General features: G+C 40.3%; 1 protein-coding gene and 1 pseudogene across 5 annotated transcripts in view; both read right to left on the reverse strand.

Moving 5' to 3' along the window:
• PCDH15 (protocadherin related 15) overlaps positions 1 to 23477 on the reverse strand; it is a gene marked incomplete at both ends in the record, with an annotated part of 312883 nt that overhangs the window by 11757 nt on the left and 277649 nt on the right. For all 4 annotated transcript variants that reach the window (XM_079536322.1, XM_079536319.1, XM_079536321.1 and 1 more), the window contains 3 exons: positions 8436 to 8546; positions 11834 to 12052; positions 16268 to 16444. In XM_079536322.1, coding sequence (XP_079392448.1) covers positions 8436 to 8546; positions 11834 to 12052; positions 16268 to 16444 — 507 coding nt within the window. The remainder of the gene's footprint in view (positions 1 to 8435; positions 8547 to 11833; positions 12053 to 16267; positions 16445 to 23477) is intronic.
• On the reverse strand, positions 2392 to 3369 carry LOC306946418 (protocadherin-15 pseudogene; annotated as a pseudogene). Its single transcript has one exon. The product of its transcript is annotated as a protocadherin-15 pseudogene (transcript).

A 23477-nucleotide genomic window follows, 5' to 3' on the forward strand; every position in this document is an offset into this window, starting at 1 on the left:
TGTTACACCTTATAGTGCATCCAGACATTTTTATGGGACAGAACTTCCCTGGCACGGGTCAAAGTACATGCTATTGGTACAATTTCTTTCCCAGTCTAATACAATTCTTTTTTTTTTATTATTATTATTTTTAATAAAGGCCATTCAAGAAACCAGCAGGAGAACCAAGGTTGCTTTGATTGTAGACAAAAATAAATTAGGTTTCATAAACTCTTCAAATTAATAAGGGCTTCATTAATGAGAGAAAGTAGGTGTTCCTCATTAGTGAAGAGCTGATTACAATGACCCCCACAGGCTCTTCTGATACTGACTGGATGAAACAAAATATTTAAAAAGGGACTTTTGCATGATGTCCAACCTTTCTGCCTAAGGAACACCAGAAATACATACAATCTTTGAAGTTTACCTTGTGAATTACTAAGCATCTGCACATCCACTGCGTGACACTACACACTGCAAAATTAGGCCATGTTTGTCTAATATTTCACTAGTTGGTGTGATGAGCTCCACAGTGGTATCTGCCATGGGTCTGAAGTGGGAGCTGGATACTTAAATACACATTTCTGATGTAAGAGTTGATTCAGTTGAGCCAGAACATGCTCAGCACAACAATTTCCCATGCTCAACTCTGGACCATCAATTATCTCACTGAACCACAGCAGGTACACAGAAGCAGGTAACACAAGTATGCACCAATTCTTCTAATTCTGGCACTTAAATATTCAACACTTCTCTAAGAGCTGCTTAACTTTGACAATTTGCTGTTGCTGCGCCACTCAGAAAACTCAGCACTACAGGCAGCTAACATACATAGGTGAATCTCATAAATTACACAGACTGTTATGGCAAACATGCTGTGATAGATAATTGTTCCCCTCACACATTTGGCTTCTGTTCCTGTTCATTACGTGTCTTGGAATTACAGTCTAGACCAACAAGAGCACAGACTTCACAAGGCACAGAAAAATTCTGTTTCTAAAATTCAAGTCGGTGAAAGTTGTATGATGGACTTCATGGAGTTTGGCTCTGGGACAAAGAAAGAGAAATCACCTTCAACAGCTTCCAATTAACTGCAGATTTAAAATAAAAAGAGGAAATAAAAAAAAAAAAAAAATTAAAAAAAAAAAAAAAAAAAAAAAGCCAAGCACTGTGGAAACGATGAGTATATCTGCAGACATAATTATCTTTTTGCTCTGAATTATAACATTTGATACTGAAGTGGTTTTCAGTATTTCTTCATTCTGTGATACCTGCCTATTCAGTGTTTATTTTCTTCTTTTTTAATAGTCATTTTAAACAACTATATTCTGCATTTTGGCAAAGAACAAAATAACACTGACAAGTTGAACCAACCTAACATTCATTTAAATGCCCAAATTGCTTTTACTTACCATTTGTTCAAAGGACACGCTAATTGAGTAAAATTCACAAATTTAATGTAAAAGTGTGATTTAGATGACTGGAAGCAAAAAAGCCAGTAGGTAAATTACAGGGATTTTTGCAAGTACTTGAGAAACCTTCATTTGGTGACACTAATCAGAATGACTTTATTACGTCTTAAGATGAGCTGGATGCTTTAGCTGTGTAGTCCATAGCATGACAGTTAAAAAGAGATGTCAACAACATGAACGTGCAAAAAAAAAAAAAAGCTTTGTACATTAAATCATTTACAAAATAAAAACATTACACATGCAGTTACAACATAAAAAATGCAATGGAAGGCATGATGTAAATGACACAAAGGAAAACAGCTGAGTTTACCAACAAATCAAGAGAATACCCTTCTTCTGCCTTGGGAAATGCAAATGTGAGCTAAAAGAAAGCATGCCAGCATAGCAGAGCACTGTGCCATCTCCCACGGAATGTAAAGATGCATTACTGTAACAACTCTGGCTCGCTATTGCTGAGCCTGCTTGCTACCAGTACTCGCTTTCTTTGGCACCCAACATTGGACTACTAGACTCCTCCCATTTGTACATCTTATGTGCAAAGCACGGAATTCCATTACAGCTACAGAAAAATCCCTTAGCTTACTGGTATTACCCACAGCGAGGGCAGCTTAATGTAAAGCAGTTATCAAGCCCTCTGCCACCACTGGCTGAATGTTGTGAACAAACGGACAGTTTTCCCGAAGACTTTTAGGTAAACAGACTAAGAACCAAGGTCATTGAACGGTGCTGAGAGAACAACTTGTCCAATGACACATTACAAATTTCTGAGTGAACAGGTAAGATAACGTCTTTCCATTTCAGGATTAGGTAGGGAGTAGAAAGAGACAGCAGAGAAATGGAAAAAAAATGTGCATTTCTAGAGTCTGAGGCAGATACCATGTGCTGCATTAGAGTCATCGTGCTCAAAATGGTACATGCAGAAAACATTAAACCGAAAATATTACAGTGCTGTCGACTGAGACGGAAAGCGTTTCTCGAGCTCCTCCACAACACAGCTCAAGCTGCCGTTCTGCTGGTTGTGCTCAGCCGCAGCCTCGGGAGTTGGCAGCTCTGGTGTTGCAACTGGTTTGAGCTTAGAGATGTGCTTGGGCAGAACGTGGTTTTTGTCTATTTGGCTGTACATATTGGCCACAGACTTTTCAATTGCTGCTAAATTCTGAATGTTTTTAAGAATGCCTTTCAGCTCCCTACGGGGAGGTGGCTCTGGCACTGTGGCCGGTGGTGGTACAGCTGGCTGTTTGGCAGGGGATTTTGAATGCTTTGCGGGGGAAAGGTGTTGGGTGCTGGGAAGAGATGAAGAAGAAGGAACAGAAGCAGGGGGCAAAATTGGAGGACGGGGTGGCAAAAGAGGAGGGGATGGAGGTGGAGGAGGCAGCAGAGGAGGAGGGGGTGGGGGAGTTTTAGGTGGGTCTGGAATGCTTTCTGTAGCTTCTCCTTTGGTTTGAGGAGCTAGAAAACTTTGGCAAACAGGTTTCTTTATCCTAAAAGACGGAGGAGTTGGCTTGCGAGTTGGTGGAGGAGAATGTTCTTCAGGATAGTCATGGTGAGTGATGATTACAGAGGGGACCGCAGAGGGCTCCGGCTCAACTACTTCACAAGGTGTTGGAGAGGACAGAGGAGAAGAGCGAAGGCAAGGAGAAGCAACCACGCTTTTAGGAGACTGCTCTAGCATGTTATCTCTTTCTTGCAAACAGATGCTGTGCGTTGGTGAACGGGTGGACTTGACATCAGGAGATTTCACTTGCTTCATTTCCTGCAAAGCCTGCTGCTCAAATTGTCTTGCCTTCTCTTTTACAGTTAATGTGGGGCCACTTAATTTTTGAAATAGCGGACTGCTAATATCAACTGCACTATGCTGATTTTCAGTTCCTTCATTCTCTGCTTTGAGTCTTTCCTGTTGCCACTGAATAGGGTCCATGATAACCGGCCTGCTCAGAGAACCAGGCGCATGTCTCTTAGTAACGTGAGCTGGTACTGTCCATGCACGGTGACTGCCTCCCAGAGAGGCATCTCTCAAGACTAACTGCATAGGAGAAAGAGTATCTAGAGCATCGCTTCTTTTCCGCAGTAACCCAGCAGCAGCAGGACTCTGAGTGACACCTTCCACATACAATGGGTTTTGAGTAGTTAGTGGGTTCTCATCAGATAAGAAAGTAATGTTACTTGAAGATTTGGGGAGGTTATTGTTCAATGATCCATTGATATTAGATTGCTTGTGAGCCTCAATGGCACGGGAAGCAAAGCTGCTTATAACTCTCTGCCGATCTCCTTCTTCTAAGACTGACTTTTTTCCCCTGCTTTGTTGGAAATGGTAGAGAAGAAAAAGACTTGAAAGAAAAGAAGATAATCACATGTAAGGAAACATGCATGGACATAGATTTTTATGAGAGAGAAAAAAAGAACTTATGATATGAATCACAGCCATAACATTACTTCCAGCAAACTACAACTATCCAACAGAAAAAAAATATACTAGACTACTGGGCAAGACATTTACTTTCACATCTTCATTAGGGAGGAAGAACTTGCAGAGGAGACACTAAAACAATTTTCTGTGTACTCCATAAGTTCGGAAATTGGTGACATCTTCTACAAAACCTTAGATTTTGGAAGCATCAAGGTTGGTACTGTATCCTGTCTACACGGTGATACAAATCACCAATGCAACCTAGCATTCCTATGCAGTCGTTCTGTGAGCTTATTCGTTTCCATCACTGACATGGCAGTGGCAATGTGCCAAACAGCACACAGTCAACACAGAATATTCACAAGAATCTTTAAGGTAAGCCTATTCTGTAATTGTGTGTCAAACCTCCGCTATTGTATAAAAGTATATGATTAAGCAGCCATTAAGTGTGCCTCTGCTATCTTTTACAGAGTGCCTGTAGGTCACTCATAGAATTAGAACTGTTCTCCAAGCCAACATGAGCCTGAAGCCATGGCCACAGGAGAAATCAGAAGTGCCCCCAGGCTCAACCAAAGCTCAGAGCTGTAAGGTGTAAGCCAAAAGGAGCTGAAGCCAGTCAGCACATACGCATGCTGCACTCCTGATCATTCTTCTGAGTCTGATTTTTAAAGAATTGTCAGTGCGAGCACTCAGCCTTGTTTTTACAATGCATATATTGATGCAGAGGTATCAGTATGTGTATGAATTTCAATTAATGTGTGAAAAACACCTGTAGTTTGATTACACTTAATTTACATTGTCCAAAAATCTATATTGTCCAAAAGTACAATGCGTCACTGTTTTCTGGAATTTATCTAGCACCTCAGAGAGCCTCTTTAACCTACCTTCCTCAAATCACTCTAATACCACAAATTTCTGAGCAAGTTTTAAGATGAGAAGTATATCAGTATCAGCATCCTCAGTTTAGCTGCTAGAAAAGAGTGCTCTCAGAGTCCTGCTTTAAGTAATGCTTACCTGGAGCTGAAAATAAACTTATTTCCCCTCAATCTGTGAAAAATTCAAGATATTGGCCAGCTCCAGCTATAGTTAAAAGTGAAACCCTTGCACTGTCTAACAGATGATTCCCCTTGTCAAAGTGACTCAAAAAAAAAAGCATTTCCATTGCTGTCATGTAGAGATTAATTGTAACCAAACAGATCCCTGTCTAGCATAGGGAAGTAAGAAAACAGTCTTAAAAAAGACACCTACTCTACAAGCTCTCTGGGAAAATTTAAATATATCTGCAGGACAGGCAATGAGGAGAATATAGTAGTGTAAGGAGACACCGTGGCAGAATGGGGTGTAAAGATTACCTTACTGCTTTTGTAGAATCTGTTTGCAGCTTCACTGCTTTTGCCATTAGGGAAGATGCTTTGCTGTCACCCCATGTGTTCAACGCCACAGTGAAAACCTTCACCTTTTCTTAAGCAACTTTGGCTAAAGTATATCATGAGAGTAATAATATCTACACACAAAAAAGCTATTCAAAATACCACTGAAAGTATTTCTAGGGACTCTGAGCTGTCTCGGAGTTAAATTGGAGAATTGGAGTTAAAAACTCCCACATTTACAAAGAATTGAGTCAAATTCTGTTAACCTCTGAAAAGAAGGAGTAATAGAAAAGTTCCAACACTTTACGTTTCTACATGAATGTTGGAAGAAGAGGTATAATTAGACCTCTTGGTCAGACTGTTCCGTTTCGTAGATATCTGAGGGAAGGGCTCACTTTTCCTATTCATGAACAGGAACCAGCAAAACCACAGAGAGTTATACTAGTGCACAGCATAAACTCTTCCCCAAGCACCGCAATTCTCCAAAAATCATTATGCCTTTGGACAGAATATAATCATGTGCTGTAGATAACTGTTCAAGTGTAGAGCTGGATGAAAAATAATTGATTTCACACTATCAATAAACTAATTCTTCATTCTCAGTGTACTGAGAGATTGGTCAAGCATCCTCCATCTCTTTAGAGATGAGTGAAATAAACGATTCTGAACTTGAAGGAAGCCCTCCAGTAGAAAGCTCATGCAAGATGACATAACCTTTATGCTACTGGAACGGATTATTTCAAAAGCTTCTCAGCTCCTTCCTCACTTCACCTGAATCCTCTCTCGGATGAGATGATCCTGAAATCACCTTCTGTTTATGTACAGGTATTTTAACCAATGAAAACATCATCTCACCAGTATGCATATCTTCATAAATGAAAGATGAGCACCCACTTTGCAGGGATTTACAAATAGCAGACTGAAAGATTTTGCTTGCATCAATTATAACATCTGAAGTCCACGAACTCAGAGCAAATCTTTGTGCACGCAATCAGGACTTTATTTATTTAAGCAGTTGGGACTATTTGGCTTTAGAAATAATACCGTTCAAGTTCAGCAATCATATTTCACTTCTAGTTCCTACAAAAGGATGAAGAGGCATACAGATATTGGAACTGCACAGTAAATGTCTTTCCTGCACTTGATCAATGGACAAATAAAAAATGAGTTTTGGTCTGCAAGGTTCTATGGGGAGTAAGGAAAGGAAAACTAGCATTTCTAGTAGCTATGAATATTAAGACAATGAAATGAGCTTACTTACTGATGCCTACGTATCCAGACAGAGGAAAACGAAAATTATGAGACAAGGCAGATTTAAAACTAAAGAGCTTGGTTTCATTTCATTTGCTATAAACACCAAATTAAGAAAACAAGACACAAGGCAGTGCTGCAAATGAAAGATGACTCTCAAGACAGCTGAAGGCAAGACATATTTTACTAAAATTCATACTAAAAGTTAGTAAAAGACTTCCTAAGGAATAATTTCCTAGGTTATACCTGTGCCTTGAAATCAAATAATTGGCAGCAAAAAAAGAGAAAAGATTAATTGTACTTGTTTTTATTGTATTACTGATTTATTATTATTTTTTAACTCCTAAGAGTGCTCATTTATTTTTAAAAGATTTCTATTAGTAGGTGTTTGATCAGTTCCTTAAAATAATGGATGACAGCCATCACGGAAAAGCATTCCAAATACACAGTCTTACTTCAGTGCTCTGAAAACTAGTTCTAAGTCTTAAAAACAATATACAAATTGACACCTATACGTTTCAGTACTAAAACATAAAAAATCTCTGCAGGTAAAATAGCAAAATAGCCCAGAACAGTGAGGCTTGATTTGGTTTAGTCAAAGGCATTAAATGGAGTACAAAACACAGATCCAACCACTGGGACATCCAATCCCCGCTGACTATCAGCATTTAAACACTGCCATTGTAATCAGCAGAAGTCATTCATTAGTTTCAGCAAGTACTTAGTCAGTTCAAAAGAAGCAGGAATGCTATGCAGCATTTCACAGCATATGTAAGTGTACAGATGTAATCCTATTTGGTTCACAACCAGAAGTGCCCACATTCAGAGATATGACTATATGCTCCCTTCCTGCCCAAGCTGTAACATTTCACAGAGGCAAAAGGTTGTAAGGAGGGAATCCAGCATTTATGAGAAGCAGTTCTTGCTGCCAGTACAGTTCCCGTCTCCATGTATAAAAAACCTCAAGCTCAGAAAAAAAACCCCACCTCATTTCAAACTGAGAGACTGCTTTCAGATGGCTAAGAGTTAAAGCAGCAGTTACATGCCTTGTCACACCTCCTTAATCAAATCAATCACAGCATCTTTGTCATTTCAACACTTGGAGCTAAACAAATTAGGACAGAAAATACAGAAGTTGGCAGTCCTCACTTACACCAGTAGCTCTGTCTCACTGCCTCCAAGCATTATTGTTGCTACGCTCTTCAGTGTCATTTGTTTTTAAAATATAAACATAGAAGAATAAGAGTGGCGAGGTTATCAGCAACACTCCCTTACTATAATGCAAATATTAATTGGCTCTCCTCTGCTGTCACATTCCCATACTGAAAGTTAAATTCCTGTTGGACTCCATAAACTTCAGATTTACAGAAGCATGAAAGGGTAGGCATCTTTGCAATATTACTGTATTACGAGCAAGTAATAGGTAAAAGATGCATCCACTGCACTGCACTGCCAGTGGTTCCTCTACACTGGTAGTTCCTTTATATTTAATGGTTTTGATTAAAAAAAAAGGAGCAAGAAAATAAAACAACGCTTTACCAAATTTAATATTTTATACTACAGCAAATGAGGGTTTTGGAGCAGCAATTTTACTCAGTGTGCTTACTCAGTAGCTTTGGAAAAGGTTGGCATGGGTTTCTATGAAGAAGCCATCTTGGCTCACCCTGACAGCAAAGGCTGCTGCTCTCAAAAAACCCATCTGATGATGCCTCAGTTCTTGCTAAATTAATACCTGTTAGATATTCCCCTCTGAACTAAGAGAAATCCCCCTTAGCAGGTTAATTTTTTTCTAAATCTCCTTACAGAGTCCTTCTACTTATTTTCCAGATATGTGAGAAACCCAAGCAGCTGGAGAAATATCCCTTCACAAAGGAAAGATTTCTCCAAGTGACATCTCTATGAAGTGAGTCATGGCTTCAGTCATTACCATGTTGATGTATGGCAAGGAATACTTACATGGTGCTGTCACCAAGCTCTTCGTAGAGGTTATTGGCAGCAGAGCTTGCTGGTTTGCCTGCCGGTAGGGCCATCTGGATTCTTGCAGTCTTAGCACACTCAGCCTGTCGCCTTTGGTAAGCAGTGTAGGGATGGAGAAACAGACTCGTTAGAAGCACACTGAGACCTAAGAGAAGCTGTGAATTTGTCTAGTTTGTTTTGGTTTTTTTTGCTGAAGTTTTCAAAACATTCTTGCCTTTCAACTTCTAAACAGAAGTGGTAACATGAGTTTTTACCCATCTTTTTCATCTCCCCATTAGCTCTTCTTTCCTGGGGAAATCCCAGAGCTCTGCATGGTCAGAAACCTCCTGACTTGCATCATGCCACTTTGCAGCAAGGAATTCCAGGCTCTGGCACTGCTCTCATCAGGAGGTTTATCTATACTGGTGGCCCGAGCCCAATAGTGGAGAGAATACACTCCTTTGATCAGCTGCTTCATTCAAGTGCCAGAGATTGTGATTTTAAACATCCCCTGGCAAAGTTTACTTTAAGACTTGCAACTCCTTTCTCATTGCATTTGGTTGGTGAGTTTTTGTCTCATCAGTTTTCCTGTTTTTTTCCCCATAGATAAATTCACTGTATAAAAAAGAAATTCTGTTGTCCATATCTAGAAAATGAAACCCATGCTTTCTCATTTGCACTCCAGTCTGACATGCACTTGCTTGTTTGAGGAATTTACACGGGGAAATCCTTTTTTTTGTCCTCTGTGGGAAACAGGCTATGTTGTGCATGACGGCATCATTTAATGTGTTGGCATGCATTAATGAAACACGGAGGGTAGCCATACAAATAACACTAAAACACCTTGCCACACGTGATGCTCAGGACCAAACTGGAGTGTAGGAAGCGAGTCTGAGTTCCAGTCACCCTTCTCAAAAACTAACATTGGTAAGCTGTCAGCATTCCTATTCAAACTATTAGAAACAAACCAGAAAATAAATACTTACTCTTTGAATCTGTTTTGTTATGCAAGAAAAAGATGAAGAGATAAAATGGAAGGTTAAATTAATTCTGTTTGCAAGCAATTGTCCTAAACAGTGAAACTAATAGGAGTGATAAACTAGATGCTACTTAATTATTCCATACATAAAATTAGAGAATTAATGACATGTTTAAAGAATCATAATTTCCAGAGCTGAACAGTGTTTAAGCTGCTATTTGCAATACTCTTGGAGCAATTCTGCAGTCAGCATAAACATGAATTACAGCGGGGAAAATTGCTTTGGGCTTACGGAAAACAAATCCCTGCCATGCACAGAGGCAGAAAAGATGGGAAGAGAGGATACTGTGGCATTTCTTCAGAGGGTAGACTATTGGGGATCAGTTTTTGTAACTCTTTCTCACTTTTACATGTGACAGAAAACGTCTTCAGTAGGGAAGCAATATTGTTTTTAGTTTCTATTTAGAAGACAGTGCTTTTTGTACGTCACATAAATGATGTGCCTACCTTCTGGTGGTACACTGGACAGTGTATTTCAAGGGCACGATTTAACACCAAGGAATAATGAGTTTCTGGCTTGTTTACAAAAGCCATAAATGTAGGCACTGAGCCACAATTTGAGAGCGATAATTTTGCACGTAGAAGATAACTCATGTAATTTAACTAGTATTTTTACAAGATTTAGTAAGTGAAATGAATTCACTGTATGTGAACATCATCATTGGTCTGGAAAGCACTGAAAAATGGACCTATTGCACATAAAAAGTTTTAACGGTGCGAAAATCTTATCATTTCCATTGCATGTGCTGTGAGTATGACAGTTACATTTTTATCCCACTATAATTTCCACACTCAGTGGCAGACCAAAGCACCAACTTTGCCAGACTGTTAACAGGAAAAATACTGAAGTGCTTTTCAAAAAGGAGGAAAAGGCTGTAATGACCATGACCACATAGCTTAGGTTAGCTTTTGGAATTTACTAACGGTCAAATGCCTTTACATCTTCTTTGGTCCTCTTCAGTGATACATTTTCCATAAAAGTAGAGTGTACTTACGTTGGTCTGCTATAAATCCAAGTCCAAATATACTTCTAGAAAATTAAAATGTGATTTTTCATGAAATGAAGTTAGGAAGATTCCTTAGAGCTCCTCAACAACCAGTACTGAGGACAGATATTACTATTAGCTCTCTTAAGGAAACAGGCAACTTGGATAATAAAATCAGTAATAACAAACTTATCGAACTGCTTCAGTAGTATTTCACTGGAAGCAGATTTTACATATGAGTTTGGTAGATGTAAAGCAGTTCTGAGATATACTGTCATGGAGAAGAGGAGAGGAGAGGAGAGGAGAGGAGAGGAGAGGAGAGGAGAGGAGAGGAGAGGAGAGGAGAGGAGAGGAGAGGAGAGGAGAGGAGAGGAGAGGAGAGGAGAGGAGAGGAGAGGAGAGGAGAGGAGAGGAGAGGAGAGGAGAGGAGAGGAGAGGAGAGGAGAGGAGAGGAGAGGAGAGGAGAGGAGAGGAGAGGAGAGGAGAGGAGAGGAGAGGAGAGGAGAGGAGAGGAGAGGAGAGGAGAGGAGAGGAGAGGAGAGGAGAGGTTCACCAATTTTAAAATGGAGAGAGAAGGACATGGTGATACAGACTGATGTATGTAAAAGCTTAATGCAGCTCATCACTGGAGAAGATGCATCAAATTATTTATGTTTTGATTTTGTAATGATTGATCATCCTTTGCTTTGAGCATGCATGTGGAATAAGAAATATTTCGTGAGAAGCTAAATAATTCTTAGTGGACCTGAAGTTGTCCATTTCACATGAACTTGTTGGTAATATCAGTCCTTTAATTAGCTTGTTAGCTCAATTACTTAAAACTATGTCTATGAAAGACGAATGGAAACACAAAGCAGGTTCTTTCTGGTTATGTTGATTTGGATAGTGTTAAAATGGCATGAAATCAATTCTTCATTAAAGGTTTGCAATTAAGAAGCACACAGCTTGGGGAAAAAAAAAAACCAAAAAACATGAATATTTTAGGATTTAAATAATAAAACAGTTAAGTCCTCCTCTTCTTCTGCCTGAGCTACACAATCTGATATTGGACTCACTGAGCCAGCAATCTTTGTCTGTTTGGCATGGAATCCGGTCTTGCATTTCAAACACCTGGCTTTTGGTTTTGTGTTTCCTGATGTCTTCCAAAACAGTTACTGACCACAACTTCAGAAATATAGCAAGACATTTCCTGCACCTTTTCTTTCTGTGCAAACCCTCACCAAGCCTTTACCGACTACTGTGACGTGAGGAATGCTGAATATATTTTTCTGTATGTAGACTGGTAATAAGGAAATCTTTCAAAGCGCTGCAGCTAAGAAATGTAGCATCCTTAATACAACTTTGCAATCACAAAAAGGAGTAAGAGTACTTACTGTCTGTAGCTGACCATGACTATTAAAATAGCTGGCATGCAGCACAGGATGATAATGACGGCCAGAGCCAGCAATGCACCTTCTGTGAAGCCTACAGCTTGTGCCTGCTTCTTGACATTTGCTACCACGTCCGGGGTGCGGATCTCCAGGATGCGTCCCCCCTGCCCCAGGTATGGCTGAAATTCTTTATTGATATCCAGCAGTTTGCCATCGAGGAACCTTCAGTGCCAAAACAGAAAACTGTGATAGCCAAGCTCATTAACTGTGTTCGAACTACTGTGTAGCTGGGCTAATAACTCCGCTCTGATAAGTCACATACCCCTTCCTTATGTACTTAAGAATCTTTGTAATTCCCCATAATCTCTTTGTCAGCGATAACTCCAATGTATTTAAAGCTGGAACGCAGTTTAAACACTGAAAAGGAGAGGTGAGCTGAAGCTTACTCTCATTTCTAGGGGCAAAAAGTTCTTCATGCTGTAGAATAGCAAGGTGAAGTTTGCTTTGTGCTTTTTTCTGTAGTGCTCTGTTGCAAAGGATTAACTAAGCCTCGTGCATACATCCCTCAAGACTGAAGTTCAACCTGATGCTTATCTAAAGGCAGCTAATTTAGAAAGAACTTCCCGTAGTTTCTTAGGGCAATTTGTTTTTGGTGGGAGATCCATCCATTTTGTTCCCTTTTGACCTTCCTTGCAATATTAAAGCCATAGGGAAAAATATACTAAAATAAGAAAAATATAAAAACAGACTAAGATTAATAATTTCCCGCTCATGCAGCTGCATAGCTGCAACAATTCTGAACCTTCTTCTCGTATCTGCTCTGCCTAATTAGGCTCCATGTCTCTACTATTTTCTTAAATCACAGTGCTGATGCTCCATAATGAATTACTTGAAAGACTTCCTGACTCTCCTGAAGGATGGCAGGAGGAAAGCACAGAGGGACAATGATGAGATCAGCTCATCTCCAGTGGGCATGAACACCAGAGTTGCTGCATGATGCGTCCTTTCAAAATCTGGCACAGCATGGAGGTTTTTCACTGGCTTTGAGCTATTCTAGTTTAGAGCAACCTCCCAGTTAAGTTAATTTTTAGGTGGTATTAAGTAGCCCTACAAGGCACAAAGATTAAATCTCAGGGATTAGCTAATCAGGAGCTCTTGACGCTGCCTCCAAACTACTGCAATGTTCTTCTTCTGCTCAACTTCAGATTTAGTGCACCACCTAAGAAAGGAGCTTGAAGAGCATAATTATCAATGTTAGCAAAGTCTATGAAAGAGCAAATGTAGTGGAAGATTTTGACTGTCTGATCTGATAATTGGCAGCTTCAAGAGGGGCAACCAGATCTTAAGAAAGTCATTTCATTTCCCATCTAATTGAAAATATTCTATTGGGGGACTTTTTTTTTTTTTTTTTTGGACAAAACCCAATATTTTTGCTAACAAAATTTGCTTTGGGAGTTATTTAGGGCAGGGCTCAAATTTCCAAAGAAAAATAAAAATTCTTGAATCACTTGGGAAGTGAGGGTTGACCGTTTCATAAGCTGCCAAGTAGTTTCCTAAAACTCCAGCCACAAAGTTCAAAGCGAGGGGTGACGAAGAGGATCCAGCTGGCTCTGCAACTCTGAGTATCGGCTCTACGATGCCAGGCTCGAAGAGGAGCCTTAGCTACTCACACACCTGCAATCCTACAGTAGCAAACCAAAGCATCCTGAAGAAATGTTTCCCTTTGTATTACTATGCTCTTCTAATATTCAACTCAACAATATTCAACAACTAATGCTGTGGCTTCCTTGGCTTCTTCCACAAAACATTTTTTGGGTAACGGAGCAAAAATCTCTATTCACAGCCTGAAGATCTGCAATGATAGTTTGCAAAAAAGTACAAAAAGAGCTCTAATGCTTTTGTTGTACACTAGATGTCAGTGATGCATGCTGCAAGTCCTTGTTAGCCAAACACAGCATTCAGCTAGGACAGCATTAAATCTCTGCAAGGTTTTAACAGCCTGTCCTAAAAATTCTGTTAGCATTTTCTTGACAAACCCTATTTTACCAGGTTCATAACTCAACAGTGCACATTAACTCCATCATGAAGCATGACACACAGTGCAAAAGGATTCAAACAGGGTAAGCATTTTATTTCTAATGGTGGACATTTTCCACTTAATGTATGCAGGAAAAATTTTCAGAATTCCACTTGTTTATGCTCTAATAAATCCACTTTAATATGAAAGATAAGAAAAAAAAAAAGAAGCTGATCATTTCAGTCTGCAGTGCTATCTAAGTGGCCTCAAAGTCTTTTAGGGGTATGACAGAGGAGACAATATCAAAGTACAGTTACTATTCAGACATTTTTCATCCTAACAAGACAGATTCCTGGTTAATAAAGATGTCAGGGAGTCCTAAGGTAAAGGATGAATCTCTCACTGTTTATCAGTCTAACAAAGTACAGTACAGGGGAAAATTAGCAGACAGACAGAGATTTTCCCCGGCTGGCAATTAGGAACACAGGGCAGCTGTTATATGGAGAATTTCTAAGCTATGTAATCTCTCTCCCATCACACCCCGTTGTTTTGATTGAAGCTTTCACCGATAAATCTATTTTCTGTTACGATCCTGAGCAGATTCCTGGCCTGCAGAAGGATGATTGTGGTTCCCAGCAATCCGTTCCCAGTAGCACTGTTTTATGTCCTGTGATCTCTCAAGTGATAAAAACTCCTGGGAAGACGGTCACAGAAGGAATTTCTTTCTAGATGTGGGTAAGTACTTGAGCTGAGTGAAATCTCTTGAGGTTCACCCAGTTGATAGCAAAAACTTGTTAACTTCAGATTCCATGTTGCAAACCTCTTGCTTCATTTCTCCCCTTCTAGTAAGCTGACACTTTATCACCTCTACCCTAAAGCCTGGAAAGCATTCCCCAGAGTTTTGCTAATTTACATATTTAAAAGCTTTTGAAGAGCAGGGAAAGAATTACAAGAAAAAAAAAAAGCTGAGCATGCAGGCACGTGGTGCATTCTAATGGGATTGTTTCTAAGTTGATAATATCCCATGCATTTTCAAACCAGGCAAACGCATAACCTTCCATTCACACTTGAAAATTTGCTTTCTAACTAGCTTAACTCTTTCCCTGTGTACTTCTATGGATGCACAAACATCCTTGAAAAGACTTTTCTACTTTTTTCAATGGGCACCAAAATGAAGGAAGAAACGTTTTCTCCCAAAGATGGTCTGCAAGAGGAAAATACTCTCCCCGTGGACTTGAACAAACTCCATACATAAGCACCAGTGGATCCACAGGGTGCTTTCCAAAGATGATAAGTGTTCACAGGACTTCCACCTATCATCAGGTTCACAGTTGTTTTCTGAACTTGGGCAGCACCACACAGTTTATTTTTGACCTTATGTATTTTTATTGGGTTCCCACCTCAGCCATACTCCCCACCAGTTACGACTGGAAGAACCGTGCTTCCCAGAAGGGGAGAAGTAACAAGTAGGGCTTGCTGCTCCCAAGACCAAAAAAGACTGTATGACTGAGATGCTGGGAGACTGGAAGGTCCAGATAAAAGTGTAAGCAATAAAATGAGTAAAAAGTGTTTCAGTGTCCAGAACACAAGGAACTTGTCAAAAAATTAAGAGGACGATGTGATCATAAGCTTTGGTTTTGGTAGAACAAGAAATTAAAAGCACCAATTAGATGCTTCAATCTAGCACTCACAGTTGTAATAAAATTCAATGGTTGAATCCAGACAAATTAAAAAAAAAGGCAAAAAAGCTGTAGTTTTTGACGGTAAAAATAATTACCTCTGCAATAACACCACAAAGGTTGTAGTTGATTAGATTTTCTTGAGCAGTTCCTTTGCTGAAAGATGTGCTCAAAACAGAATCAATTCTGGGAATTCCTATGGTCTTTATTATACCAGGTCAGACTGATCACACTCATCTTTTCCAACCTATAAACTCCGAATACATGCGGAGCTTTAGTATGCTATAATTCATCTGTACTAAATTAAGAGCTCGAGAGAACAAGCCTTTTTCAATCACGATCCACTGAGATAGCTCAAAGCCATTTGCTTTGCAGGTTGCTGACTGAGGTGCTGCTTTATGCCATCACTGAGCAGTCTGGTCTAGTTTTCATTGAGACAAAAAGCAAACACAGAAGTGCAAAAGAAACAAAAAGACTCAGCTTTAGAGGAAGACTTCCATTAGTGTTTTCCTTGTATTGATACACATGCAGAACGTTCAAACAAACACAGGTACTGGGTTGTTCAGTTCATGGGAATGGATCTCAAGCTGTATGCACTGCAGAAGTAGGCACTGTACACTGATTTCTTCAAAGGATTTTTTTTCTGTTCCTGTTGTGTTGACTGGTTACTAACAGAGACAGACCAACAGGCTTCAACACAGTCCCTAGAAGCGTGAAAAGAACGACAGACAATATACTTACTTAAAAAGTTCATTCCTCATTATAGCTCTATTTGTTTGTGGGTCAATTGCGTAGACCATGAGGTCAGACTTGGTATAATCCTCTTCAGAGTATCCATCCCCAAACCTCCGAGCACCAATGGATTCCACCACGACAGTTGCACCAGGAATCTGATCTTGGACATAGCGTTCCAGAATCCTAAAGGTGACATGAAGGAGATACTAGTAGACAATAATCACTGACTTGGATGGCAACTTTTAGAGCACTTTACTTAAAAACTCCACTCCAACATAACCTCTTGAATGCTCAACTCTTGGGAAAAGCTTAGCAGTGTTAGGAGAGGTCATCAGAAACAGTGTGCTTAAGTCCACTGCTTTGTACTTATGACATCAGTTGAGTTTTAAATGGCTCATGGGAAACACCGTCTGTAGTTCACCCCCAAAAATACCACCCTGTCATCCTTTTATCAAGCCATATGATTTCAGAGCTCTTCAGTTCCAGCCTCACGCAGGGTGCATACAATAAACTGTCACACCCAGAAACAACAATTTCAACCACTTTCTGTGGGATATTTCCTCTGGTCCTCTAACACAGCACGATGTATCAGGTGCCAGAATATCTGCTACTCTTGAAGGCATGAACAAGTTTTTCACAGCTGTAAGAAAGCTGGAATACTGGGTTGACAGGTTTACCACAGAAAAGAATATAACATCCTGCAAAAGTCTAGCAAGCAGAAGAAGGATAAGTTGGCAGAATTTGGAGGCTGTTATGCCCAACATCACAAGGACATAACAACAATAAACCAAAACAAATATGTCCTTTTTCCAAAGAGGAGGTTTACTTACAATTTGCCAGAACGCAGAAAGGCACACTGCAGATATGTATAACAGTATGACAATACAAAAGAACACTACAACTCTGAAAACATAAAGCCTATTAAATAAAAATCCTTTTTTTCATTTTAATTGTCATTTGTTCTTGATGATGCAGCACACTAATATTGAAGACAGTCCCTATTTTTTTTCTTTTCTGACTACTTACTGTCCAGAAACATCTTACTATACACTTTGGCAGACTTTGTTCCGCATTCAAAATGTCACATTTTTCTGCAGCTTTCAATGGGTTATTCATAAAATGTGATCTTATTCCTACAATATTCAAGAAGGCAAAGTGAGAATGGATGTCTGCAGAATGTCCCTCCAAACAAAGAAATCAGATGTCGTCATGCTGAAGTGTCTGTGGTACGTCTGCAGAAGCAAAATGTCAATGGTGCAAGGACATCACTGAGCACCTGACAAGTTTCTGCACAGACAGCAAGCACACCTGAGCCTCAGATATGGGATTTTATAGGGAAGTTATGCTTGTAACTCACTGCTGATCTAACGGGCAATTTTAAAAAGGGCAGTATCTTACTGTAGTTAAAACATGTACTATTTCCTTCCAACTTGTCTGATCTGCTGCTCCGATGGGGCCTGTGAAACCTGCTGAGCTCCTGTAGCAGACTGCTTCTGTGTACCTGCACCACTGCTTATCCAACCACGAGGAGATGCAGTAGTATTATTACAGCTCAGCTGTACACGCTTCAAGTTCTGTATGCAGCGAGCAGAACTGGTGCTCCCATCAAGACCAGCTGGGGCGAACAGGAGAGATGGTGGGGAGCCAAACTGCAATAAGAATGGATGGAGCCAGGAGGAGAATGGAAAGCTGTTAAGACAGTGATATTAGGAGAGCTTTTTCCACAGCTGTTGGGCACAGATAGAATCAATGCCAAAGGAAATGGGAAAATCACCCTTCCTTGCTGACATGCTGATGTGGGAAGGTTTACAAACTGGGGCTGAGAAGGGCAGCCCACAGAGAGCTATATAAACAAGGGCATAAAATCAAATATCATCAATGTTGGATACAAGGGCAAAAAACAGGCAGAAATAAATAAGAGAGGCTGGAAGTCTCTTAATTCCATCAGAACTATGAACTGTTGAGGAAGTGCAGTGTTTCTGGGCTAATTTATGTGATAGAAATCTTACATCAAAAAGCAATAGCTTACTTAGGATGCAAGAGCAAGGGAATGAGAGAGAGCACACTGCCTGGTGCACCCAAGATGCATGCTCTAGGCTGCAGAGGAAGACCAATCTCATACAAAAAGCTACTACAGAATCATAGAATCACCAAGGTTGGGAAATACCTCCAAGATCATCCATTCCAACCATCTACCTACCACCGATATTTCCCATTAATCCATGCCCCTAGGTACAAAATTTAAATGTTTCTTGAACACTTCCATGGTTGCTGACTCCACCACCTCCTTGGGCAGCCCGTTCCAGCACCTGACCACTCTCATAGAGAAAAAGTATTTCCTAATGTCCAACCGGAATCTCCCCTGGTGCAATGTGAGGCCATTTCCCCTAGAAGCCACTTGTTTGTTTTACACAAAATCATTTGCAGTGGCTGAGGTTACTTTACCAACAGCTTGTAACTTTGCACAACCACTGATGCATGTTCATCCACTCCCTTACTCTGCTCTTCATGTGAAAATTTAGCACACCATTAAGACAGAAGCATTTCCCCAAGATTTTGAAAGACACAAATCTGTCAGACACAGGTCCTCTTCTCTCTCCATAATGAATACACACAATTAGTGTAGAGCCATTTTCGTAGTGATAACAGAAGCAGCAAGAAGCAGACAGGATGGCACAGAGCTGGCTGACCAGTGCCCTGCTGTGCGCCTGCAGTTCGCAGATACGGCAAAGTCTTCCCATCTCTGCCTCTGGCACACGTGTAACTGGCAGCCAGGACACTAACCTGTCACAGCCACCTGAATAACAACAACTCTGCCAGGTAAATCTTGACAGAACAAATCCCTAAACATTAGGTGAGCACGAGGGATTAAAGAAACCATAAACTGTCTTTAGAATGGTGTTTTGCACACGGATTCACAAAGAACAAGTCCATAAAACGGCTGCCTTCTCCTCCCCTCCCCCCCTCCCCCCCATTAGTATTCAATCGTCTTTTGGTACTGAAAGGGAGTTTGCTATTGCTTCCTTGCACACAACTATTATTTCCCCAACAAAAAACAGCCTGTAAAGCTGGATGGTTCTAATGTCGGGTCACTTCTGGCAGAACTCGGTAATAAAATTCCCTCTCACAAATTCCTGGCATGGCTTCTGCTGGAATTCATTGCCACTGAGAATAGCTTTTAATAATTCAAATTGGAGAACAAAGAACAGACTACTATCAGACTTAGGCACACTGCAGCTGTTGGCTTTAACTGGCATCACAAGACACACCACAGTGTGGTGGAGCATCAGTAAGATTTCATCTGAAACACACAAACTGCATGTTTAGGTTGAAATATATAAAAAATACACTGAGGACTGAATAGCAACAATTAAAGACTGCACTTAAAGACAGGGCAGTTCCCAGTGAAGTTGTTTTATAAGTCATTCACCTCAGCTTGCATGCCAACAAACCTGACTAGGTGGTCAGCTCCATCCAATACTTGTCAGAAGGCCAGTTTTTAAAATGCTTGAAGCTACAACAGCATGTGCAGTTCTATAGTGTTTATTAGTCAAAGTTTGATTAAAATTCACCTCTTCCTTCTTAATGCAATGAGAATTGCAATCGTCTCTCCACAGTGGTGTGCATGAGTGGTAGAACCAAAAATTAAGTGGCAATGATGCCTTCCTACTGCTGTAACTTCATTTAGCTCTGCAGATACACTGCAATGAAAATAAGTTCCTCCCTGTTCATCTTCATTACTACAGCCATCCAAATTCCCATCAGCAATGCCTATGGACTGAAAGGAAGGACAAGAGGATTTTCATTGTTACTGAGGACACAGTATGGCCTTAAATACTCAGGGAACCAAATATGGTCCACCACAGATCTGTTGGTTTCTTATGCAGCATTCTACTTCTTGGAATGCTTCAGAAACCAGAAGGTCCAATCCTGAAGCCTGGGAAGCAGCAGCTCCAGGCAGCAGCCAGCACTGTGCATGGTGGGGGTGAGACTGCTGCAGCCCATCCCAGGCTGAGCACAGGGCTGCACCCCAGCATGGGTCCAGCTCACCAGCCATGTCCTGGCATGGGAGAGATCCCGATACAAGACCTGCTGCCAAGAAAGATGTGAAGAACAGGCAAACATAAGGCTCTCATTAAAGTTTCCTTGGAAACCACTATGAAATTCCACATGAACCAGGTAATCCATCTGAAAACACGGGCTATGGAATCAGCCACATGAGAGCCCCATGGCAATGGCAGCTCTATAAGAGTCACAGTCCTTGCTCAAGACTTAGTAAGGCAGCATCCAGTTTTATAGACCTTTCACTGGCAGAGAAGATGCACAACAGGGTCTGAAAGCACTGCGACATTCCAGACACCCCTGAGCTGGACTGCTCGGCTGTATGCGTGTACTCAGAAGCTGTTCACAAACTGAAGAAACAACTCAGTCTGAAGGATGTTTTAGACTCTTGCCATTACCTCAATGTAATGCTGTGTATAATTTCCTCAGCAAAAAACTCCATGGGAAAAAAAAAGTATATCCGTTCTCTGGCAATGATAGCCCGCTGTGTTTATTTAGTTTCTGGAGCAGATAAAATTATTTAAGAAATAAAATAAGAATTGTATTTCCTTCAGGACTCTGATATAGCAAGCACTGCGGACTCTGAGCTCTGAGCACTGAAGACCATATAGTGTCTGTAACCTGTAACTGACAATTCTGGTTCCCCACAATTTCTTAGCAAAATGAATCTAAACTCTTGGCATTTGAAAGTGTAAGTAAATCTGGCAACAAAGCACAGCACAGAGCAGTCAGCTTGTGCTGTTATGCAAAATAAAAAAGCTGGAAATGAGGTTTATTTTGAACCTGAGAATGCTCCTCCTTTGCAAAAAGCTTTTGATAATGATTATTTCTACTGTTCTATCAGACATAATACAAATTAGATACAAAGCATGTACCTACACAGGAAGGAGCACCACTGAGCCAATTTACTCTGCACGTAACAACATTAAATTATTTAGAAAACAACCAAGAGATAATGTCTTTATACCTAGTTACCCTAATCCTATAAAAGCACATTGGGTTCTTGCTCAACATAAAGGAAATTTGCTTTCTTACATATTACTTCAGGTTTTTTTCTCCTTTTGTGCTCATCATGCATAATCCTGTCCTCCACGAAGCCTACGCACGCTCCAGTGTTTTGTTTCAGTATCACTTCCCCCAGCTGCAGGGGGAATATTACACTACATTCAGCCAAACAGTAAGACATTCATCCTCACTTCGACCCAAGGACCTATCTTCAGATCCCAGCATAAAAGATTTTTTACTGCTATAGCAAGCAATTTCAAAACAAAGCAGAAATTCACAGATTCATCTGCAAAGTCATGCACTGCATTACAGTGCTTCAGAGAAAATGCATTAGCAGAATGCATTAACAGCTGATATTCTTGAGGAAGGAGATGGCTGAACCGGTGCTTCTCAGCTGACAGTACTATATGGAAAACCTAAAGCTGAACAAGCCAGTCTTTATCATCTAATTTACTAAATGTAGCCTTATCAATTAATCATCCTGATCACAGTGGGAAGAAAGATCACCTAAGGAAAGGGCTGATATCTGTCAACCACCATACACTGCAACAACTACATGGTGTCACTCTACAAGCAGTCAAATTTAGAATCATAGAATCATAATGTGCATATGAAACGCAATGCGGTCATTTGGAGGGAACCGTCTAACTAATTTCACTATTTGCTATTTTTGCAATTTACTTGAACGTGAAACAACTCGGTACAGAGAAGTGAAAGGGAAAATGGCAGAGAAAAAGCAGGCCAAAGGACTGGGAATTCTGAACTCAGCTAGCAGCTCCTCAGCTCTCTATTCCAGGAGAGGGAAAAATGCTCTCCAGAGCAATACAGACAGAAAACAAGCTCAAAAGCCCTGATATTACCAGTACAAGCATTTTGAGAAGTCTGCTTTTGCATAAATACATGCAGGCTGCACTGTCACTTATCTTTAATGAAGTCAAAATACAAAATCACCACCTAGACCATGCTGAAAAAAACAGAAGACAGTGGAAATCTCTTGATATGGCAATGTCAAGGGTTTAGTGTCTAGATATAGTTATTATACAATTGTTACTAAATTGTAAACCAATTAGCTATAGTTGTACCTACGCATTTCTCAGAATAAGGTGATTTCATCAGACTTTTTCCATGAATGACTCCACCACCAAGTTGGAGATTTTCTCCATATGGATGGAAGTTAACTTCCTTCCATTCCATGCTTACTTTTCACTCTACCAAATTAATGGGAAAAGAAAGCTCCCCAAGCAACACTATTTCTAGGGCTTTTGTAGGGCTTGAAACAACCTTTTGAGAGGAATATCGGTGGAGTATTTCATAGAAGATCTCACTGAGCTACCCCCCATTATTACACTTCAAGGTCATCTTCCATATGTACTGTGCATACAAAGGAAGTGAATGCACATGACATTTCTAACACCTATCACGAGGAGAGAAGCCAGAATCCTGAAGGAGAGCCACATGCACATGAATTTTCTTCTAAGCCTCACACCATTTTCTGCCACCTACAGCAGACACAAATAGACCCATCTGAACCACCATAATTGAAGTGGGTGAAAGAAATGGCAAATCTGACATTGATGTGCAGTCCACAGGATATGTAAAGCTTATTGACGAAATTAAAGCAGCTGGTGGAAAACTGAGGTGCTTATTGAATTATGGCAGGGAATCATGACACCATTGGAAATATCAGCTGAAGACATACTCGTTTTATCTCTCAGAAAGTGAAAACTCCTATGCCAAATAGAGAGTGATGTTTTAAATCTTTTCTTCTGAGGTGTATTTCTTGGACCATTAACCAACACACTTCTCAGGCTGTGCTGAGTAAGCCCTTCCAGTGCGAACGTTCTGAATTATGTATTTCGTAATAGCTTGTAACCACTCTCTAGTGAATGCTATAGGCGGCTGGGGAGAATCTGATGTAACTTGCTCTTCAAAGTTGTTTAAATCACTTTTTTTTTTTTTTTTTTTTCTTTTGGCAGGGGGCGGGAAGGGGAAAGGAAAGATTGCTATAATTTCCAAAATGATCAACTGTAAGTTTCTTTAACTTACTAAACCCTGAGTGTATTGCAATTGGTGGTTAATGGTATATTCTCAAAGCTTAATATTTAACAGCACTCCACTGGCATAAAAAGTGACACAAAAGAGCTGAATA

Source organism: Tetrao urogallus, assembly GCF_951394365.1.
Source record: "Tetrao urogallus genome assembly, chromosome: 5".
In the NCBI taxonomy this organism is placed as follows: domain Eukaryota; kingdom Metazoa; phylum Chordata; class Aves; order Galliformes; family Phasianidae; genus Tetrao; species Tetrao urogallus.